Source organism: Euprymna scolopes, chromosome 8, assembly GCF_053919585.1.
Source record: "Euprymna scolopes isolate OS-2025 chromosome 8, ASM5391958v1, whole genome shotgun sequence".
NCBI lineage: Eukaryota > Metazoa > Mollusca > Cephalopoda > Sepiida > Sepiolidae > Euprymna > Euprymna scolopes.
The window spans coordinates 95089430-95112089 of NC_136489.1; the positions used below are offsets into that span (position 1 = coordinate 95089430).

At 33.6% G+C, this 22660-nt stretch overlaps 1 protein-coding gene and 1 pseudogene across 2 annotated transcripts in view; both read left to right on the forward strand.

The window, feature by feature from the left end:
* Positions 1-22660, forward strand: part of LOC145283647 (protein FAM193A-like) — a 130700-nt gene that overhangs the window by 27033 nt on the left and 81007 nt on the right. For both annotated transcript variants that reach the window (XM_080132612.1, XM_080132613.1), the window contains exon 2: positions 13444-13570. In XM_080132612.1, the coding sequence (XP_079988738.1) occupies positions 13444-13570 (127 nt within the window). The remainder of the gene's footprint in view (positions 1-13443; positions 13571-22660) is intronic.
* Positions 8949-9084, forward strand: LOC145284305 (U2 spliceosomal RNA; annotated as a pseudogene).

Here is a 22660-nt window from a genome sequence, read left to right on the forward strand (position 1 = left end):
GTGTGTGTGTGTGCGTGTGTGGGGGATTTTTTTTTTTTTTTTTTTTTTCATCCTGCAATGCCGAACAATATTAAAAATATGCAAATGCTAGTATGGTGCAATTACATTTTAGAAGAATGATAACAATGTAAACAAACATTAAATGTTTTTTTTTTTTGTATTTTGCTGCTTTTGCCAATTTTACAACTTTTGGAGAAGGTATAACTAGCTTTAGTAACCTTTACCTCCAATGTTGCTCTCAAATTTTAATTTTTTTTTTTTTTTTTTTTTTCAATTTTATTTTGTTCAATCTGTGAATGGGGCATCCTTTTTAAACCAACATCATTGAGGACGCTAACATCTAAAATTGTTTCTTTCTCCTTGTCTCATATCACTGTGTCAGATTTAATTCTATGTATGTAGCTGTAGGAATTGCATAGTCAGTGGATGATGTGTGATTTATTTCCAACTGTTCTTTCTGATATATACTTCAAGGACTTGCTGCTACATTCGATATTTAACGTTTTACAAATCGTCCAGTGGCGATATTTACACACTCCATTCTGTTGCATTATATAGTTGTCTCCAGCAGAACCTTACAGCTGGATGTCAGGTAGCTCACACTCTCTACTCAGAACCTACACTTGTCATTGCTGAAACCACTCCCCTTCTTAAAAGTACTGGTCATCCAGCTTTGATCGTGGCAGCCATTATAATCCTCTCCTGATCAGAGTGGAGCAATCCTCTTTTTGGTCAGTCTAAAGAGCCTTCCTTATCTGTATAGTTTTGGGTAAATTCATTCAGAAAATACTTGGCATGCTTTTGGTTGGTTCATTCTTCCAGTTTTTTGCAATAGAAAGTCTTAGTCTATTTTTGGCGATTCTTTTGGTCTATTTCCATAGCAAACTTGTCTTCTAATTCTGTTTCATTTGTAAGACAATTTTGTCTAATATGTTTGGATTGTTTCATGATGGAGGTTGATCTGGTGGCTTTTGTTTTGTGATCTTGAAATACCGTTTTCAGGTTTGGATTTTGGGAGCTTATCAGATATTGCCTGATGCTCACAATAGTGAGACGATGTTGATTTCTGAGAGGCGCATACCTTTTGTTCCTCTGAGCAGATACAATCTAGGTAGACACTGGTTTTAGGATTTTATTCTGTACAGTATCAACATTTTCCACGTTTTAGTGTCTAGTTTTTTATGTTCATTTTTGGCCAGTCAACAATGCTAAAGCTGTATATTATCACAGGCATGGCTAGTTGGTTAATGGTAGTTACCATGTTTTTGTTTGTAAGTTCTGTTTTACAGATTTTCCTTATACTGCATATATATTCATCACCAATTTTTTTCTCTCATCTTGGCATGCTGAATTGAATTGTTCTCTTCTATGCCAAGATATTTGTATTTTTCCTGCTCTCCTAGTTCCTTGATGTCAGTATCTTTATCAAGCTGTTATGTTTTCTGTTTGGACCTTCTTCCCAACTCTGAAGCACTTGGCACATTTCTTCAAACTAAACCTCATTCCAATATCTTTGTAGAAGTTTGTATAACTTGTAAGAGTCGACTTAAGTCAGCATCTGAGTTGGCATACAACTTGAGGCCATCCATGAACAGCAAGGGGTTGACTCTTTTGTTCCGGTATTGTTGACGGTTCTGGCTCAGATTGTAAGCATACTGGCTTTTATTGAGTAGTTTGCTTAATGGATCTATCACCAGGCAAGATTCCTCTTCTGATCTTACCATTAGGGATTGTTACAGTTCCATTAGTGTGGCTTAATGTCATGGTTGTTTGCCATATTTTTTATATTTACAACTATGGTTGCTTTGATTACTGGATCTTATATAAATCATAGTACCATAGTAACCATATGTGAGACACACTATATGCCTTTTAGCAATCAATCCAAGCCCTGCTTAGGTTTCTCTGCCTTCCTACAGTCCTCAAGGATGATCTTATTAATCAATAACTGGTCCTTGGTGCCTAAACATTTCCTCTTGCCTGTTCTTGGTCCCTAAACATTTTCCTCTGCTTGTTCTTTTACCAGGGTATGCTCCAGAAGAAAGGTTTTGATAGATACTATCTGCAACCAGACCAGTGAAGAGCTTGTAGGTTGTAATGATACAGCTGATGGGTCTGTACTTTGATTCGTTTTGGATATGAGGATTGTATCACCTTTTTAACAGTCAGGTGTGGTCTTTTCACCCCCTCAATAGCCTAGTGAAGCAACTGCTATAATGGCTATAAAGTGCTATTACAGGGTAGAACGATAAAATTGTCGCCCTAAAGAAAACAACACTACAGCTTTATTTTAAAACTTTTATTTTAAAAAATCAATTCAAGTAGCTTGATTATGTAATAGAGCTGATATCTATTCAATGTAGCCACCTTCAGCCTCAATCACCACCTCAGTACTGGTCCGAAACTGGGAGCATACCTTTTCCATAAACACCTGCAGGAGCTTGGCTAATACTAGGCAATCAGGCTGGCTTTGATGTTGTGGGAGGTCATGTTGGTGATGTTCTTTACGTATGACCAAACAAAGTAGTCCAGCAAGTTCAGGTCAAGGGAAGAAGGAGGGGCCTGTGAGAGAATGGGTACAAAGTCATAACACTCCTTCTGAAGCCAAGCCTAGGTCTGTTTGGATTTGTGGGCCGGTGTCGAGTCCTGCTGCCACACCCAGGGTCTGCCAGTGGCCACCTGATTGCACCAGGAGATTACCAGCACATCCAGGTACACTTTGAGGTGACATGATGTAGCCCTCACTTGAAACCACAACAAAGATCATAACTGTGGGTCATTTGATAAATTGAGCTGTGCCCGCAAGCATTGAACTGTCCGTTTGCATTTTGAGGGTGCTAGCAATGGCTCTGTTGTTATAACTTGGATTGGTAGAGAACATGAGTTGTACAGCGGCGCATCTCCGATCTCACTTGTTGAACATTGTGTCACTTTCAGACATGATAGAAGGTTTCTATCGCTCTTTGGATTTGTACATAACTGGCCAACTAGTAGATGATTTGCAACAAAAAAAGAAAACCAGCTTTCATCAAATGGAAATGGAATCGTGTCGCCTTTTCTAGGGCAACAATTTTATCGTTCCACCCTGTAGTTGTTTATGCCAGAAATTGGGTAGGTTATGTATGCTAGGCTTTTTGTAATTATGGAATTCATTCAGCTTTTGTTTCATCATTCCATCTGTTATTTCTGGTTCTGGCATTTCTGGTTTGTATATATAGCTTTTAAACACGTCTAGGATTCATTTGACCTCTTTATTGTAGGTACCTCCATTCTGAAACAGAGGCCTCCAATAATCCTCCAGTTCTTGCTTTTCCAGTGACTTTTCTACCGTTATTGTGTCCCTTATTAAGCTTCGGTAGAATAGTCATGCATTTTGCTTAAGCTGTTTATTTTCCGTTTTCACCAGTCTTGTTTTCCTTTTTATTCTTTTTACAAGTGCGGGAATCCTGCGTTTATTTCCTCACAATGTTTTTCAACTCCTTTACTTTATTCCATATTTTACTGTAAGCTTGCAGATGTTCATCAGCCATCCCTGCATTGAAGCGGTGAGTAGGAATTGTTTGATCTGAGACAATTCCTTTCTGCAAAGGTTAAGCTTCCGTTTCCAGCATGGTGTTTTTGTTTCTTCTTATTTTTGCTTTTGGAATTTAGAGACCATTTTTCTAACAATCTAGAATCATGTAGCATTGGTGATCTGGTTCAACTCACTAAGGAATATGTTGTATGGTACAAATCTTTGGAGAGCAACATTAACCATTTTTGTTACTACCCTGGTAGCTCTCATAGTTTGTATTTTTGGCAGCTGAGGTCTTTCTTCCAACACCATCCTCTGGACCTCCTCAGTGGTCTTACACAGTTCTTCCTCCAGGACCAACTGCTCATTAACTGCCTCTAGCAATTCCTGAAGTGGTCTTGCTCGTAGTCATGAGGGAGAACCAAGGTCCAGTGAGCGGCTGTTTTTTTCATTATTACCTGCTGATGGAGAGACCTATAGGAGAGTTATTCAACAAGAGATTCTAGTGTTAAAATGGATCTGTGTTGAGGTGTCATAGGCATAGACAGTCTGAATAGATCAACAGGTGAGTGATGGTGTGGTTCTGTCTGCGCTTCTAAGGAGTTGTATTTGTCAATCATGGCAACTGTGATTGGATTGTCCAGCAAACTGTTTTTTTTTTTCTAATAATGAGAGCTGATACTTCTTCACAGCTTTTTATTGATTTTTTTTTTTATTTTTATTAAAAGCTGTCCTCTATTAATGAAGGTGATATCCTCATTTGCAACCTGGAGGATGTGCTGGATGGCTTGAAGAGATGGTACACCATTATTTTGAATATTTGGTCAGTTTACTTCTAATGAAAAGTATCCTCATGCCAGTCTGACAAACTGAAGACCCCTAAGGATGGTCGAATTCTCTCTAGTAGATATTTAAGTTCTCTCCTAACTGTGTGAATCATATAGTGTTTCTTGAAGTTACATTCAACTTTTCAGACCACCTTGGTTCATTAGTTCATTTTGCAACAATGCAGTGAAACCTCAGCCGATATAGATCTCTTCAATGTTATTTTAAATAGATGAGTTTAATATCCATATAAATTTTCTCTAAAATATTTATTCACTTTTAGTAAAGCCTCTGGTTTAAGTTCAACACTAAACTAAATGTATTTACCAATTGCCAAAGTTTTCTGTAATTGATTCTCCTCTATGACTGTGAAACATGATTGGTGCAGTTGAACAATGTACACAACATAGGCCATTAAAACGTGCACCTGTCAATTTAAGTAATTAAATAAATTCAAATGCGTTTCTGTTAGTATGTCGTGGTGGCCCAGCGGTTAACGTCGCACTTTTTTTTTTTTTTTCACACTTTAATTTCCAACTTTGCCTCAAGGGTTCGGGTTCGATCCTCATACTTACTTTTTTTTTTTTTTTTTACCCCCCCCCCTACCCCCCGGAGTTTCCACACACACCTCCAAACACCCAGGCAACGCCGGGTACCCCTCGCTAGTCTATATATATAAAAGGCAAAATGTGTGTGAGTGTGTGTGTTTGTATGTCTCGCAAAAACTTTCGACAGAGGCCACGGATTTTCGCCAGACAGATAGCATTCTAAAGCTTGAACCTCCGGTCGACAAATATCGAAAAATTGGGCAAAAACATTCATTCCTTCATCCTTAACGGCTCTCTTTTTTACAGGGATGGGTGAAAAAAAATGGTATCTTCATGACAAGATGGCTTTACGCATGCATCAATATGCGCAAAAGACGTTGTACATTGAATTTGTTTTAAATGTTATGAAAACCGACCTATTTTCATCCACGCGTCTATAGCGCAATGGGTTAAGTGACAGCGTCGTTATCTAAAGATTTCAGGTTCAATCCCAGTTATCAGATATACTTTTTTCTTGATTTTTAAACATTTAATATTGAAACAAGGTTATTTATACCATTTTTTTTCACTTTTCGTTTTATTTTTTTATTTATTTATTTTTTTTCCCCTTTTTTGGGGGGGGGTGTTTATCCGATTGTTTTAAAGAAGTTTTACGCCCATTCGCTGTTTTAATTGTTTTGTTTTTTTCCAATTTTTTTTTTTTAAAAGTTTAAACAGCGTTTTTAATTCGCTTATTCTTTGCCCCCCCCCCCTTACATACACACCTCCAAACACCTGGGAAACGCGTCCTTTTTTTTTGAGGGGGGGAGTCGATTTTTAAAGAAGTTTTACGTTGGCTGTTTTTTCGGGTTTTTTTTTTTTTTTTTCCACCCACGTTCTTTTCCTCCTTCTTGTACAGGTTCGAGCCTACCTGCCTACTACCACTTTTTTTTTTTTTTTTTCTTTGCCCAATACGCACCTCCAAACATCCCGGGCAACACCGGACACCCAAGTTAGTCTAATATATAAAAAGGCAAAATGGGTGTGTGCGTTTGTGAATGTCCACGAAAGGCTTTTTGCATCGGGGCTCTCGCATCAGTTAAATTCTGGGAGAAGTTTTCGCATACTTCCTAGATCATAATATCTCGCATTTGCAAACATATTGTCTCTATCTCTTTTTTATTGAGTTTTAAAAAATTCCCACTGTCCCATCGTGTCAGCTGTTTGTTTGCCTTTGTCATATAAATAAAGCGAAACTATTCAAACGCAGTTGCTAACTCCCAGCCCTTGCCCGGGTAGTATCTGTTCTGTAATTCATCCTTGGTCAATGTAGGAGGAACCCTTCATACTGAGACAATTACTATTTATTTGGATACTACCAGTGCCCCCTTTTTTTTGGGGGGGGGGGGAGCTGCTTCACACACCCCCCCACACACACACACACACACATTAAAAACGACCTTTGTGGGAGGCTTAAAAGCAATGCCATTTCTGCATGCCATCTTTTTGATTGACTACGTTAAATTTGAACACTTTACACTTCTAGTTGCGTCATGGAGTAGGGGTAAGATGTCAGATTTTCTTTCATTTTCTTTTTCACCTTTGTGTCATGGGTTCGAGCCTTCAAACACCCGGGGAAACACCATGCACCCAGGCTAGTATCAACTAAAGTGGTATTTGTCTGGCTTGGTTTATCGATTTAAGGAACTCTCTACACATTGATGTCTGGAATCTTGGTGAAGGATACCATTGATTCTATACCACTATTTTTCTGATGAAAACTATATTTTGGTCAGGTGAAAACCGAGTGAAACAGTAAGAGTTGACCTGGGAAGTATCTCTCAATCAACAATCTATAGAAGAGAAAATCACTCAACATTGCCATTCAGGATGTGATCCATCAAACTGAAATGGAATAATGTGTCTCAGTAATTTGAAAAAGACAGCCTAATTCATCTAGAAAAAAGTTGTATCATACACGTGTGCGGTGCGTTGCATCTCTTTGTTATGGATAATTCTTGTTGCTCTAAAACCTTGTCCAGATAAACCTAAAAATAAAATAAACTAAATATTATAATTATTCACATAGTTAACATTCTGATCAAGAAAATTTTACTTGGCTTAAATATATTTTTGTAGCGTCATATTATTTATCCTTGTGATATTAAATATTAAAATATTCTATAAAAGTATACTAAGCAAATTCTCAGTACCAAAATTGTTAAAGTGTAATTGTTTTTTTTTTTTAAATTAAGAAACAGAAATAAAAATATTTTCTTTTGAAAATTAATAGATCTTGTTTCTTAAAAAAAAACAAAAAACCTTTTTCTATTTTTGATTTCTTTAAATTTAAATCATCTTTTATTTTTCATGATTGAGTTATCAAAACTTACTATTTCAAAACCATTTAGAATAAAAAATCAAAATCAATGATGGCTGCTAATAACTTGCTTTTCATTTTTTCTGTCTAAACATAAACTTTCAAGTTTACCCAGATTTTTCTTTAGGTATTTTTCTGAACATGTTTAATATCTGTATTTTCTCTTATACCAGGCATTACTCCATTGAATGATTTCGTTTTTGGTTAACTAGTAGTTTTATTTTTTATTTTTTTAGAAGGCTTGATGTAATTTTTTATAGTGTTTCTTTAGCTGTGGTTTCTGATGAAAGTTGGACCTGACTTAACCTAGATAATAGGCAACTTTTCTTCATTAATCTTGGTTTTATTGCCCGATGTTCATATAAACTGTAATTTAATATTCTAAACTATTTCACAATAATTTTCCTTAATAATCGAGAACATTTAAACATTAAAATATTTAACGATTTTCAAACAAGCTTGGCATAGAAGAAATGTGATTTTGTTTTTTGTTTTTCTAACAAACTGAACTGATAAATTTGTGCATCATCTCATCTTTCACAGAATATAACGAATATACTGATCAAATTCTATAAATAGATTATCAAATAGACACAAAATATATTCCTGTAAATTTTTTTTTTTTTACTATTTAAAAAATCATTCTTAAAATGATTGATATTAGATTTATTTATAACCTGATCGAGCAATTTATTATAAAAATATATTCCTCTATTAGAAGAAGAAAATTGTGAGCTAGATTTCGTTTTTTTTAATCTTTGAGAAGAGATATTAAAAAAATCTATTCAGTAGTTAGATCTTTAAGTAATCCTTCATCATTCTTTCTAGTAGTTAAACCTAAGAATTTCAACCATTCTTATAATTGAGATACTTTGATTATTTTATTAGTTTAGTTATTTTTCTGTGTACACATTTCAGGTTCGATATTATATCCCATGTCTAGTTATTATTCTATGTGAGGTCTTTATTAATATTAAAAATGATTAGCTATCTAATCTTTCTACTCACCCAAATTTATTTGCTTTCAACATAAATGAAATGATTTTAATAACTCTGAAATAAAAACACTGATCAAAACAGAACTGTGACACTGAACACCTACTTTGATTCTGACTACTGAAATGAACTTGTTTTAATTCTGATTCCTCATGTTTAGTCAAATATCAGATGTCAATTCTACTTGAATTAAGTATTTCTTATATTCTTCCAAGCTTTCATTTACACAGAACAAAAAATTAACACCATAGAGTATGTTTTTTTTGTTTTTTGTTTAACTTGTTTTACTTGTTTTACTTGCTCAATAAAGGATTATGATTGTTGTCAAGGATGTTTTTATAATCGTTTGATCATCTTGCTAAAGTTCAAAACAGGCAACTTTTTCAGAAACAAATCTATTTATGTATGATATCCAACAAAAAGTTCAATTTTCAACCTGCAACCAGAAAGTTACATCATTCCTATCTCCAACTGATTGAAAATTAATGCTTAAATAGAAAAATGATGAATTAGCTTAATTTATCAATGAATTTCAGATACATTTTGAATTCCTGCACAATGAGTTAAGTCATTCACTGTTTTTAGTCACGTGCAAGCGACTCTATAAGTCACTCCGTCTGTCGATCTGTTGATAACACTTTTGTGCTTGGCCTTTTTGGTTAAGATCAAAGGTATGTTGTTAATAGATGCTGTTCTTAGCTTTTTAAGCTTTTCTTCGCCTTTTGGCAAAGATCAAAGTGTAGTATCTATTCTTACTACATGCTGTACTTATGTTTGTAACTTTGTGATATAAAGTGTGGATCACTTTTCTGTGTTAATTTAATGTAAAATGATCACCCACTTTACAACCAGTCAGTCTTAAAGCCATTCAAGTCATTCTCCAGATCATTCAAGTTGTTTTTGAAGGATTCCAGTTAGTTTTTAAGCATTCAAGTCATTCTTAAGGTCATTCAATTCATCCTTAAGTTCATTAAAGTCATTCTAAGTCATTTACTTTTTATTTATTTAAGTCATTTCAGCCCATTTTTCGGTCATTTTAGTTTATCTTTAAGAATTTCATGTCAATCCTACATTCACGCATTCATTCATTACACGATAGCACGTGACTAATAGCTATCAGCCTTGTTAAACAATTGTCCAACTTTAATTTAATTAAATTAATTTCATCAATTCCTTTAGGTTTTCTAATATTTGTGGGAAGCATATTAAACAGTTTGCTCTTTTGTAAATTAAATTTCTGTGAAATATATTACCTGGTATATGTAATTTAGGTCCTTTTTTTACTAGGTTTTATTACAGATCCTGTATTGGGAAATGTATTCCTTAGAACTTTGAAAGCATGTAATATAATGCATCTCTCTTTTTAAACAATATATATTCAGTAGTTTTATTCTTTCTCAATAATTGGGTTGATTATCACCATTTAAGTTTTTTTTTTTTTTTTTTTTTCAGTATTTTCCATTGAAAATAAGTGTACATAGTAGATAACTGTATTCAATGATCAATAGTAAAAACTCAAAACAATCTGTTTTGTTATTTAAAAATGAAATACACCTGAGAAGTTTTACATATTGTGGGATAACACCATAATATACATGGTGTTGCTTCCGATGATGGCTAGGGAAATGTGTTAGAACATCCAAGCAGTTTCCCAGGGCTTGCTCCTACAAATGACTATCATCCATCCAAAAAATGTCTTGTATGAAACATTATCAGGACTGAGGAACAGTCAATTCATGAGTTGTGTGTATTTTTTCTGATTTTGGTGAACTGAGCTGTGGTGCTAGGATTGATAGATTCTACAATTCTTGATAGCGTTAAAGGATCAGAGCAAGTGGCATCTCCATATAAGTAGCTTTCCGACCTTAAAAGCAAAGAGTGTCAGGTTGGGAATCCTCACCTCTATCTTCAGCAGATTGTTTCTAGAGTTGATGTAGACTCAGGAAAATTGAAACCTTGCTTCACTACGTCATTGAGTGTGGAGTGATGAGGCAGACAACTCGGGATGAATCTGAGTGTTGGATGCAGTGCAAACTCATCAACTGTTTGACATTGGTATGGATGACATAAACAGAACCCCAGCAATTGTGAAACAACAATGCTGATCGTGTCATTAGATAAAGTTTTCCAGTGATGTTGAGAGAATAACATTGAGCCACGTAGCATAGCAGCTGCTCACAAAAGTGATTCCTTGCTGGTTATAACTCATCAAAAATATCTCGTCCTTACAGATTCTCTATCGGTACTCATATCACTGAAAGAAAAAAAAAAAAATGATAAATCCCCTTATTACAAATTTCCTAAATAAACATAACAATGAATAAATACATAATCTTCTGTTGGATTGCAAGCCACATTGGTATCTACATGAACAAAAAGGTGGATGAAGCAGCAAAAGAGTCACTTCAATAAATCCATACAGCAGGAAAATTCCCTTATACAGACCTAAAACCCAAAATAAATATATAAAAAGAAAATGGCAAGAATATTGGAACTCGTGCACAGAGAATAAACTATTCAAAGTAAAACCAAGTATCGGAATAAGAGATACGAAAAAAGATGTCAAGAAAAGAAGCGGTAGTAATGACTAGACTACAGATAGGTCACACTCATGTCACTTGCTCACATCTACTAAAAGAAGAAGTGCCTATTTTCATAACATGTCAGGAGCCCTACACAGTACATCATATGCTGTCGGGCTGTGTGAACTTTAAACAGGCCCAAATGAAACATTACCAGGAGAATAGTCTGAGATATTTAACAAAATCGACCCAGAAAAAATGATTGAATTCCTGAAAGAGATTAAAATATACAACAAAACATAACAAACGATTCTACAAGAAAGACCAAAAATAACTAACCAAATCTAACACATTACAATTAATGTTTCAGCATTAAATGACCCAAAAGTGGTTGATATGCCATAAAAAAAAAAAACTGGTTATAACTACTTTTCAGTTCAGAAAAACGAGTATGGCTTTGCAGAATTCTAGAATGATTATTATTTGAGATTGGTCAACTTTTAAGGGTTGGTAGTCCACATACAAGTTGACAAAATGTCTGTTGACAAGTTTGAAGACTGGAATTTGATGTATGAAAAAAAAGATCTGCTGAGCATGGATCTAGGAAGTGAATGCTTGTAGCTTAGTATCAGTTGCAGAGCATATACTATGACCACTAAAGAGGGTGTGTAGCCTAACATCGTTTGGTATTGTTGAAATTCATCTTATAAATTTTAATATCGGAACAACAGAATTTTGTTACAGTTTTCAAGGAGAGTGACTTTGAAGTAACATGTTGTGCTCTTTATTTCCTTGTCATAATGATTTGCGTTAAGTTGAATGAGCATCGATTATGTTGAGGCACTCTGGCATGCAACCCAGTTTAGATGATATATCATGTACAGTTGCAATGACTCCATTTGTGTTGATAGGCAAACCAAGAATAATGGTATCATTTAGCTCTGTTATGGAAACAACTGATTAGATCAGAAGCTGTTTACTTCACACTGAAACTCTTCAGTAGAACAGATTGATAATTTCTGGTTTGTTCGGATTGACTATCAAACTGATGTCTGTGAGAACTGGAACTATCCGCTCTGTCATGGAGTGCAGCCAACAAGGCAACCTAGTAGGGCATTATTGAGATACTAAGCATAATTGAGAATGTGGAAGACTGGGTGATATCATTAACAGTCAAAAAGAAAAATTGGAGGCACATTGAATTACCCACATATGGTGTGAACCAGATGGAAGATGTTAGAGATTGGCAGTGACACACTCTTAGAAAGTGAATTCTGGATCCTGTTAAAGGTGTTTATCATGTCCAGCTAAATTAGTACATCATGTCTTTTGCAAGAATTGGACACTACCGTGCTAGCAAGAGTTGTTGTCTTGCAACTTCTTGGAATGCTGATGTCCAGCTGAATTCTTTAGAATTCGGATGAAAGACATTTTGATGCAGCAAAGAAGACAGCTTTAGAAGCAAATCTGTAGACAGTATTTCCAACTATCATCAGGTGAATCTCTGTTTATTTTTCAAAGTGCATTTAAGTTAGCAGAAAAAAAAAATGATCTTGTTCAAATTTAAGTAGATTGATATTGACAATTCTTGCAGAGACTGATAATATCACCAACTATGAGCTTTTCCAGTGACTGGGCCAGAGATCGTTGATACGACCACTAGTACTTGGTTGAAATGAATTGAATGCAATCATGATTTGTTTTCAGAAACTGCTTGAATGTTTGTCTTGTCAAAACTAGGAGGCATGCATGTATTTGCCGATGCCTATGGGTATTTGAGATGAAGAACAACAAATACTTCTTTCAAAAGTTGAGCAATCAAGTCATCAGAAGTTAAGTCTGATGGCAGCAGAAACATTGCCCTATAGAAGTTTGGTGTTGACATATCTTGTCTTAATCTTGATGTTCTAGTGTTTTGATTTGATGTTTCAGCATGTGTAATCACTGTTTGCTGAAAGGATTAGTCTACTTCCATGGAAAACATAAAGAGCTGCCCTCAAGAAATATCATTATAGGCATGGCATGGTAGGTTATTATCGAATATATGGACCATTTCAGGAGAAGGAAAAATATCTTAGAATTAGTAAATATATATTTCTATTTTTTTTTTTTTCTAAAATATTGAAAATAAAATCTATCAAGGGAATATTAAGAATTGTTTTTGTTTTCTCCATGTCTGTTCAGTGCGACAACTTGTCTTATGTTATTCTTTCAAAGTGAAAATTTAACATCAGCTTCTGCTTTCAAAGAAGAATATATAAGTTCTCATTTTTGTTTTTAAAAAATCGCAATGCTGGCAAACAAATGTCTTGTTCTTTCAAACAGTATTCTAGTGTAGCGATCACAAATTTTTTATTTTTAATTAATTTATTTTCAAGCAAATTTTATAAACTACAAATTCAAACCAATTTTATAAACAAAGAAAAATTAGTATTAATGGATGGAGTACTGAGTATTAAATAGGAAATTGTATTCTTTTAACTTTTTGTTCCACCATATTATTTTTATCCCTGTAATTCCTTTTTTTAATTCAAGATGAGAATTGTTTTATTTCCTTTTTGTGTTATTACAGCAAAACTATTTACATTTTTCTGTAATGTAAAACGATGAAAGGTATTTGAATATTGATTTGCTTTGTATTTTAAACTAAATATTTTCCTTTTCTTTTTTCTTTTTAAGGAAAACTTGACTTTACCAATTTTATTTACCAATCGAGGCTTGAATTCTTATATTGATAAGGATAAGTGCCTTTTATGTAGTTGTGAGAGGACAGATTCCTCCCCACAGGCTGCTTGGCTGAAATCGGGTAAGTTATGATTTGTACTCCCAGTCCTTACGCACGCATACACTTACAATTATGTGTTACAATAAAGATAACCTGATCTATATTCTCACATGAAGTATATCTTTTCCCATGTAAGTTAAATAAATGCTAAGTTGGAAAAGATTTATTACCTCACTGAAATTTACAAAAATAGAATTTAATCCAGTGATTTATTTATTTTTAACTTTAATTTTTGTTGTTCTTTCTTCAAAAGTTTCTAGCCGTTAGTAAAAAACAGTCGCCAGACACGCATGCATATATACCATCTTTGAAATGCAAACCACAAAGTCTGTGCATATTCACAGTTCATACTACTTTTGTTTGATAGTCTATAAAATAGGTCTTGGTAGTTTATCAAATGAAAAAAAACTACATGAAAGTTCTTGTGTATGCTTTTTTTTTTTTTTTTTTTTTAGCCATTTGGCAATAAGGGTTAATGCAGTTGAATGCTGAGTTGAATGAATCAAATTTGATTACTGCTCAGGACCAGTTACGATCAGCATTTGTTGACATTGAATTTTAAGACAAGCATGTTGTAGTTTAACAGGAAAAAGTTTTAAGTTTTATATATTTGAAACAAAACAATATCTAGATATTGGTATGTGTAATCAACTCTATTGATACTTACCATTGCCTATCTTCATATGTCAGACTTTGGAAGATACAAGAAAGTAATTCATATGGTGATGTATCGAATAGTGTAAGAGAGTGTTATAACAGTTGAGTAAGAGTTGCACTTGATTTGACAGTAAGAGAAGAGGATATCAAATATTCTTATATTTAATATATTTATAAATGTATTTTTTCTTTCATACCAAACCAAAGTGACATAGTATTTATTAGGCCACTCAAGGATACAGGTTAATGGTACCGTAATGGAAATTTAGTCGTTTATTTTAAAGGATGGCTCTTCAAGAACCTGTTCATGTTGAACTTGAAAATGGCCATAATATAATCAGTTTTAAGAAAAAAAACTCTGCTCATGGAGTTTTCACTAAGATTTCACTACAGACAGAGAGTAAGGGAAATAGCTGAGAGTTGTTGTAGCTAGTCGAATGTTTTCCACAAAAGAGTTACTGGGGAAGCCATAAAGTAAAACTCAGTTGAGTACCTGCCATGAAAATAATGATAGTGCAGAGAGGGGCTCACAATGTCTCTTCTATGAAATGGAGGCTGTAGAGATGAGAAAAGGACATCCCCCACCATATGTCGAAGTCTGTTTTGTACCCCGTCAAGGCAGGAAAGGATGCTCTTTGTAGCTTCTCTCTAGATGTGGCAACAGTACTCCATCCTAGGATGTACTTGGTTCTTATACAGGTAGAGGATTGCATCGGCAGTGAGATATCTACTGAAGCAGTAGAATGATCTAACCATTTTTCTAGTGATCTGGACAATGGATTCAATGAATGCGTTCCAGTTCAGATCAGGAGTTAAGGTCAATACCAGAAGTTTGTCGAAACATAGTACTTCCCCATTACGAGAGCCATTCATTTTAATTGCCGCTAGGTGAGGGTCAGTGTTGATGATGGAAATAGAGATGCTTGGTATTAGATGCATAAAAATTAACCAGCCACTTTCCCCCCCATTGTAACATGTGGCCATGGTCAGAAGAGAATCAGAAAGATCTTGGCCATTGCCAGTTTTTGAAGTGTTTGAAGTATAAATGGTAGTGTCATCTGCATAAATGTCTACAAATGATCTAAGAATGTAATTTGGGAGATCATTGAAAATCAAGAAGAGAGTTGAGTCCAGGATGGGATTCTGAGGGATGCCAGCATTGATACTATGAGTTTCTGATTACTGCTCATCGACTACTACTCTTATAAACATATCAGTGAGACAGGATTTAATAATTGAGAGGACATTTACAGTCATTCCGAAGCTGAAAATCTTGTGTGGTGCCATACCCTATTAAAAGCCTTTGTTATGTCGCGCAATTGTTCTAAACACGAAGCCCCCCCTCTGTGTGATATTAGCTGTAGATCTAGCATCTTTGGTGATCTGATCAGAGCCAGTGTGTCAACATGATTATGCTGTATATAAGTTGGAATGAGAAGCATACAGTGGCAAGTGGCAGCTTTTTATTACAAAAAAGAAAGACTGGGATGTTAAATAATTAGAAGTAATAAAAAAAAAAAATATATATATATATATATATATATATATATATATATATATATATAATTATAATCTACATACTCCTAAAACTGATTCTGTTTTGATCCTATCCTGTGCATACTTTTCACCTGTGAATGGATGTTTTAGATGGTGGAAGGCAGAGTCATTAACATAAATGAATGATGAGTGAAATTAAAGCAAAAGTGAAAAAACAAGTGACATAGAAGGGCAAAATTGACCATTCATAAGTTTTAATTAAACAACTAATAAATTACATCTTCTTACATGAAGAGATCAAGTTACTATTTTTCTTTTAATAGTAAGTCAATAAAAAAACTGATCTGGATCATACATAAACAGACGGAAACTATTCGATAAGGGCAAAAAACATATTTTTAAAAAGTTAAACATCTGTATACATTATGGAAATTGTTATAAAAGAGTATCTGAGTTTTGTTATAGATGAGGATTGAAATTCAGATTATTTGGACTATTGTTCTCATCTAGTGTTATTCTCACAACGTTTTGGTGAATGTAACCTCCAACCTTCTTCAGGTGTATTTTGTCAAACCTAAGAATCTTTCTGTCAAACTCTGGAATCAGTACAGAATTTTGAACAGGACTCTTCATTTAATCCATAAAGGTAGCATGCTCTTGTTCTGTCAGGCATGATCGGGTAGAATTCTTAAGTAATTTGTAATTGTATTCTTAATATCATTTGCACTAAGGATTGAATCTTGCAAAAATGTGACATAATAGATAAAGTACCAAGTAAAGTTCAGTTCTAAGTGATATTCATCTGGAGGTTGAAGGTTCAATCCAAAAAATTCTTTAAAAGAAACTTTCTTCATGGAAATTCTGTTTAGTTTAAGGTACATAGGAGAGATTCTTTGCAGTGGTGATAGACGAGTTCTTACTCTGAATGTTTTACAGTGCAAGTAATGAAAGAAGATAAATCACAATATTGCATAAGTAATAAATATATACTAACAGAACTCCTGGAAATTCCATGGTAGTTAAAAACGTCATCACATAAGCAGACACTAGAATGTCCTTCAATAGAATAATCAGTACAATATTAATTCCGATTAGACCGTGAATTAAAAAATAAATGTTTTTGTAGACAAATATGGAGAACTGCTTGAGATATATTATTACAAGAAATAGAACTATCATAAGGTATTACTTTTTTCTAGAGATATAATTTAATCAAAGTAACTTCTTAATCAGTGAATAATAATTATGTCACTATCTTTTCTTAATAATATGATAATTTTGCATGTAAGTAACAAGATTTGATAGAAACATGTTACACGTCAATTTTTCTGCAATTTTTTTCATAATGGTAAGAAAATGGAATGAATTAGTAAGGAGTGGTGGGATTTGGTTAAACAAAAAAATAAATAAGTGTACGATGTTGGCAGATGATATAGCAACACTTACAAAAACATTTCATATAAATATTCATAATTCGTTAAGAAAGTGAATGTCTGAATTTGTTACGTGAGTTTTCAGTATTACCATTATTAAAGTTATTTGAATTTTTAATCACATTTTTATTGTTATCTTTGCAATGTTGGAATTTATTAGATGAGCTTTGTTATCATTAGTCAAATTATTCTGATTTTACTCTCATTTTGATTGTCATCTTTAAAATGAATATTACTAGTATAATTTGCAGAATTTGTATTCCGTAGGAGAGGGGGGCAGTATTGAGGATTGGCATCACTTTTTCAAAGAGTGATATCAGCTCTGAATACTGTAAAGAGTTTGTTTGCAAAGATCTGGTACATTGATGCATTGCCTCAAAACAACCAATAATGAGTGGGAAATGAAAATAAATTCCTTTTTTATTTTATAGATTGTACGAAAGAATATTCCTGAATTATTTCATTTTTTTAATAAATTACAATCATGTCATCTCTATATAAATAAAATGAACTCATTTTTTCCCGTCTGATTTTGACATTAATAGGATTAAAAATCAAGATATTTCATGCAAATATAATATGCACAAACGGCAGAACAATATCTGAGGTGTGTTATAGGCTTATTATTTCTCAAATTCCTTGATAATCTTAGATTTCTATACTTTTTCTGCTGAGAAGTCACGGCCAAAATCGGTTAAGATCAATGGAAGTGGTAAAATATTTTCTCTCTAATAAATTCCTCCTCCCCCTGCCACCACTTAACACCGTTTGGGGATCGTTCACAAGGAACAGTTGAGAAGAGAACACCGGTTTGGCTTCGTAGTTCTTTCATGTGAAGTTATTTAAAATCACTAAACTAAGCTGCAGTGCTCTGTGGCGTAGTGGTTAGCGTGCTGGACAATTCACATTATATTTTCACGTTCGCGCCGACCTACCGTAGTCGTTTTTTTTTTTTTTTTTTTTTTTTTTTTTTTTTTTTTTTTTTTCCTAAACAACTGGAATGGACTTTTCTTGGTGGCCGAACTGTTAACGTTGCAGATGTTTTTTTTTTTGTTTTTTTTCACTTTATTTTCCTACTTTTACTCATGACTCCGGGTTTGATCCTTCCTACTTACCTACCATAACATTTTTTAGAACTCCCCCCCCCCCTGTCCCGGAAACAAACACTCGGGCAACGCCGGGTACCCCCGCTAGTATCTAATATTTATTAGTTTCTAAAAAAAAAAGAAAGATTTTGTTATCTATGAAAAATATTTATAAATATTTTGGTGAAACCGAATTCAATGAAGATTTTCAAATGGAAATTAAATATTTCTTTAATATTTAATTAATAAAAATGATTACATTAAACAAAATTACATTTAATTATGAGCTATAATCCGTCCAATGAACATTTCAAAAGACTGACAAAACCTTTTTAAGTATTAAAAAAAAAATTTTTAATGGTTCTGTATTCACTGAAAAAAAAAAAAAATTTTCATAAAACTCCTATAAAACCACAAGCATCAAAAGATCAAAATGAAAAGTTTTTATTCAAATGCAAATCTGAATATATCCAGTGAGTATTTGAACATCAAACAATGTTCTATTTCAAATTTCAATCAAAACTCATCAGACGAGTTTTAGAAATATTGACAATTAATATTATCTTTAAATTTTAATTAGAGATACAATAAAAAAATCTTATATTACATCGAAATAGAGTAATATTTAAATTAAAATCCCTGAATATTTATAAAAGTTTAAAATGATAAAATCTTCCTCTGCATATTAATCATAACTAAAAGCATTAATCTTCTATATCATTCAAACATAGTAGTGTTTGAATATATGGTTAAAGTGTTAGCTTTACTCATTTAGAACTACTTTAAAACTTCACCTCTCACTCATTTTGCGACCAAATTTCAAACAATTTTTACAGTTCATAGGTCATCGTCTCAACTATATTTTGAAATAAAAATTTTTGTTCATTAAAACAAGTTATAGTAAAAATACTGGTGTTCAAAAGTCCTCAGAATTAGTAAGGAATGTGAGATGTGTCTTCTGATTGGCTGTTGGTTACAATAGCAACTTTTTCGTCGTCAACACCTTCATAAATCATAGCAGGAACGTCCTTCACATGCTATCTTATTTGGGTTATCTAGAGAGAGTTAACGAAAGTGACGCTCTTTGCCATGCTAGGGTTGATAATATTTTGCTTACAACGTCATCCAATTATTCTGTTTCTCTTTTTTGTCCTTTCTTTCTGTTTATTTATTTAATTACGTTTATTTTATTTTTTTTATTTAGTCAATTTAAGAAGTTAGTCATTTTTTTATGGACTGTTGACGATGCTTATGATATTGAAAACAAAAAAGAAAATATTATTTCAAAGCAAAGCATTAAAAAATCATGGATTACATACAAAAATGCGAGCATGAAAAGTAATATGGTTAAGATTAAGGTTAGAAAAGTAAAAGGATTAGTTGTTAAAACTGGAAAAGAAAAAGACAAGATATTCTAGTAAAAAATATAATAAATTTATAACTTAAAATATTGCAGCATTAAGAATTTATATATGTTAAATTGAATTTAAAAAAAATTCTTAATGCTGCAATATTTTAAGTTATAAATCTATATTTTTTACTAGAATATTGTCTTTTTCTTTTCCAGATTTAACTTTTCTTAAACATATTACTTTTCATGCTCACATTTTTCTATGTAATAATAAAATGACTTCAGAAATTCTCCTCTGGACCAAAGTATCGGAGGTTTGCAACAACAGATGCCACTTATAAATTCAATACGTCTAGGCTAATAGCCACTTTTGAACACCATTTTATAAGCATTCAGCCATGATATTAAAATGCTACATTGTATATTATGAGCAACCCTCATCACAATATCTTTATAGAAAGAAATCCCTATTTTTCTCTCTAAATATTTAGTCCTACCACTACTCCCAGTTGCCACCAGAACAAATTCTACACTTTCCACAGATTCTGTGCTTTCACTGCCCGTAACTGACTAATAAATATATGTCTTACATAATCTTCAGTTTCGGATTGATAACTATTAATGGCTCCCTTTCCAAACTCTGTCCATTCTGATTGGCTACACTCTGATAATTCATATATTCCAGAATTCTTTTCTACTTTTCATGAATGAACGATTACTAAATTACAATATGGCATTAAGAGACATATTACTTCACACAGCGTCAAGTTCGTTTAATGCTTAGGTCATTACTGTCGTGTGTGTGTGTTGGTGTTGCACTTCAATTTTCTGGGTTTTTGCTATAAACATTAACAAGTCTCAAAATATTGTGTATCCACAAGTATTGAGAACATAAACAAAAAACATGCGTACTAATGGTTCTTATTATATTCTGTGCATGCATGTTTTTGTGTGCGAATGTTAAAAAAAAAATTTGTGTTGTGTATGTGTGTGTATATATATATATATATATATATATATATATATATATATATATTTCACAAAAAGTTGCATTTCTGTAAAGTTTATATACACTTTTTAATCTTTTTGCAATTGAGCTTAGGTATTTGGACAATGTCAAAACATTCTTAATTCACTACCTGCATAGCAGCAGCTGTATAGCACAACAGTTAGAAGCTCCGACTGTCATTTAGATGATCGGGTTTTGATGCTGACTTGAGGTAATTGCTTGTCTAGCAGCACTAATGAGCTGTGAAACAGCGAAACAGTACTGTATGTGGATGACATACAGGGGTTGGACAAAATAATGGAAACACCTTGAAAAATTAAAGAAATTTATTTTAATATGGTGTAGGTCCACCTTTTGAAGCAAGTACAGCATTAATTCTTCTAGGTATTGATTCATACAAATTCTGAATGGTTTTCAAAGGAATTTTTGCCCATTCTTTCGTTAGAACAGCCTCCAGTTCTTTTAAAGACGATGGCGGTGGAAATCTAAGTTGAACCTCTAAAATCGACCATAAAGGCTCGATAATGTTGAGGTCTGGGGATTGTGGTGGCCAGATAAGATGTTCTAGTTCATCAGAGTGCTCATCGTGCCATTGTTTAACAATTCTAGCTGTATGAATTGGGGCATTATCATCTTGGAAAAGGGCATCTCCATCAGGAAACAGTTCCCTAACCATAGGATGGACTTGGTCACTCAAGATTCTCAAATAGTCGCGGCTGTTAATTCTTCCATGAAGGGAGATCATTGGCCCTGCAGATTTCCAAGAAATGGCTCCCCAGATCATCACAGAACCACTGCCATGCTTGACGGTTGGGAGAAGGCAGGTTGGATCATAAGCTTCTTTGGGTTGTCTCCAAACGTACACACAGCCAGAGGTCGGAAATAATGTAAAAGAGGATTCGTCAGAGAAGATCACATTTTTCCACTGTTCTATTGACCAATTTCTGGAGGTTTCTACACCACTCTAGGCGTTTTGAAACATTGGTTTTTGACAGAAGAGGTTTTCTGATTGCAGCTCTTCCATAGAATCCAGCCTTGTGCAGCTCCCTGCGAACTGTTTTTGTAGAAACTGGGTTCTGCATGTGCTCATTGAGTTCAGCAGTGATTTTAGGGGCAATAGTCTTACGATCTACTCTCACAATTCGGTTTAAAGCTTGACGGTCTCTTTCAGACAGCTTTCTCTTTCTACCAGAATTTTGATTGGCCGAGGAAGTTTTCCCTTCTTTTTTAAAAGCAGTCATCACTTTTGATACAGTACCTCTTGAAACAGTAAGCATTTGAGCAGTTTCTGTTACACTAGCGCCTGCCATACGAGCTCCAACAATTTGTCCTCTTTGAAAATCCGAAAGGTCTCCCATTTCTGTATATTATGATAATACCTGTAAAAAGAAACAGCTATTTTAAATACCAGCTTCACTAGAAAACATCATAAAACAAAACACACAAAAATATTTCATTTTTTAACTGTTCAAATCATATTAGAAAATTTCAAGTCAAAATGTCAGGTGTTTCCATTATTTTGTCCAACCCCTGTGTATATATATATATATATATATACACACTCAGTAGATTTTCAGTACATTTTTATTTTTTATTGTATTTCTATTTAAACAAACTGAGCCACAGCAACGTGTGGCTGGGTAAAGATAGTATTCAATTATGAAGAAACCATATATAGATACAAATTTCAATAGAATGAAAATTTTGAAACACTGGCTGGCAATTAGTAACTTATTAGTATTGTGATCTGCACTAACCAGACGCTGGGTTGTGATAAATAACTTGCTCATATTGTGATCTGCACCCATCAGACACTGGCTAGCGATAACTTATTAATATCGTGATCTGCACCAACCAGACACTGGCTGGCAATAATTAACTTATTATTGGATTCCCTACACACACATGAGGGATTGGACCTACTAATTCACTCCTGTTCGTCTGTTCACAATAACCACACCTTGGATTTTTTTTTTTTTTTTTTTTTTTTTTAATTTTGCATAAACATTAGTTATGGTGAAAGTAAATTTTTGCCAGGACAGATTTTCTGGGATAACTCTAAATTGCTGAATATGAATA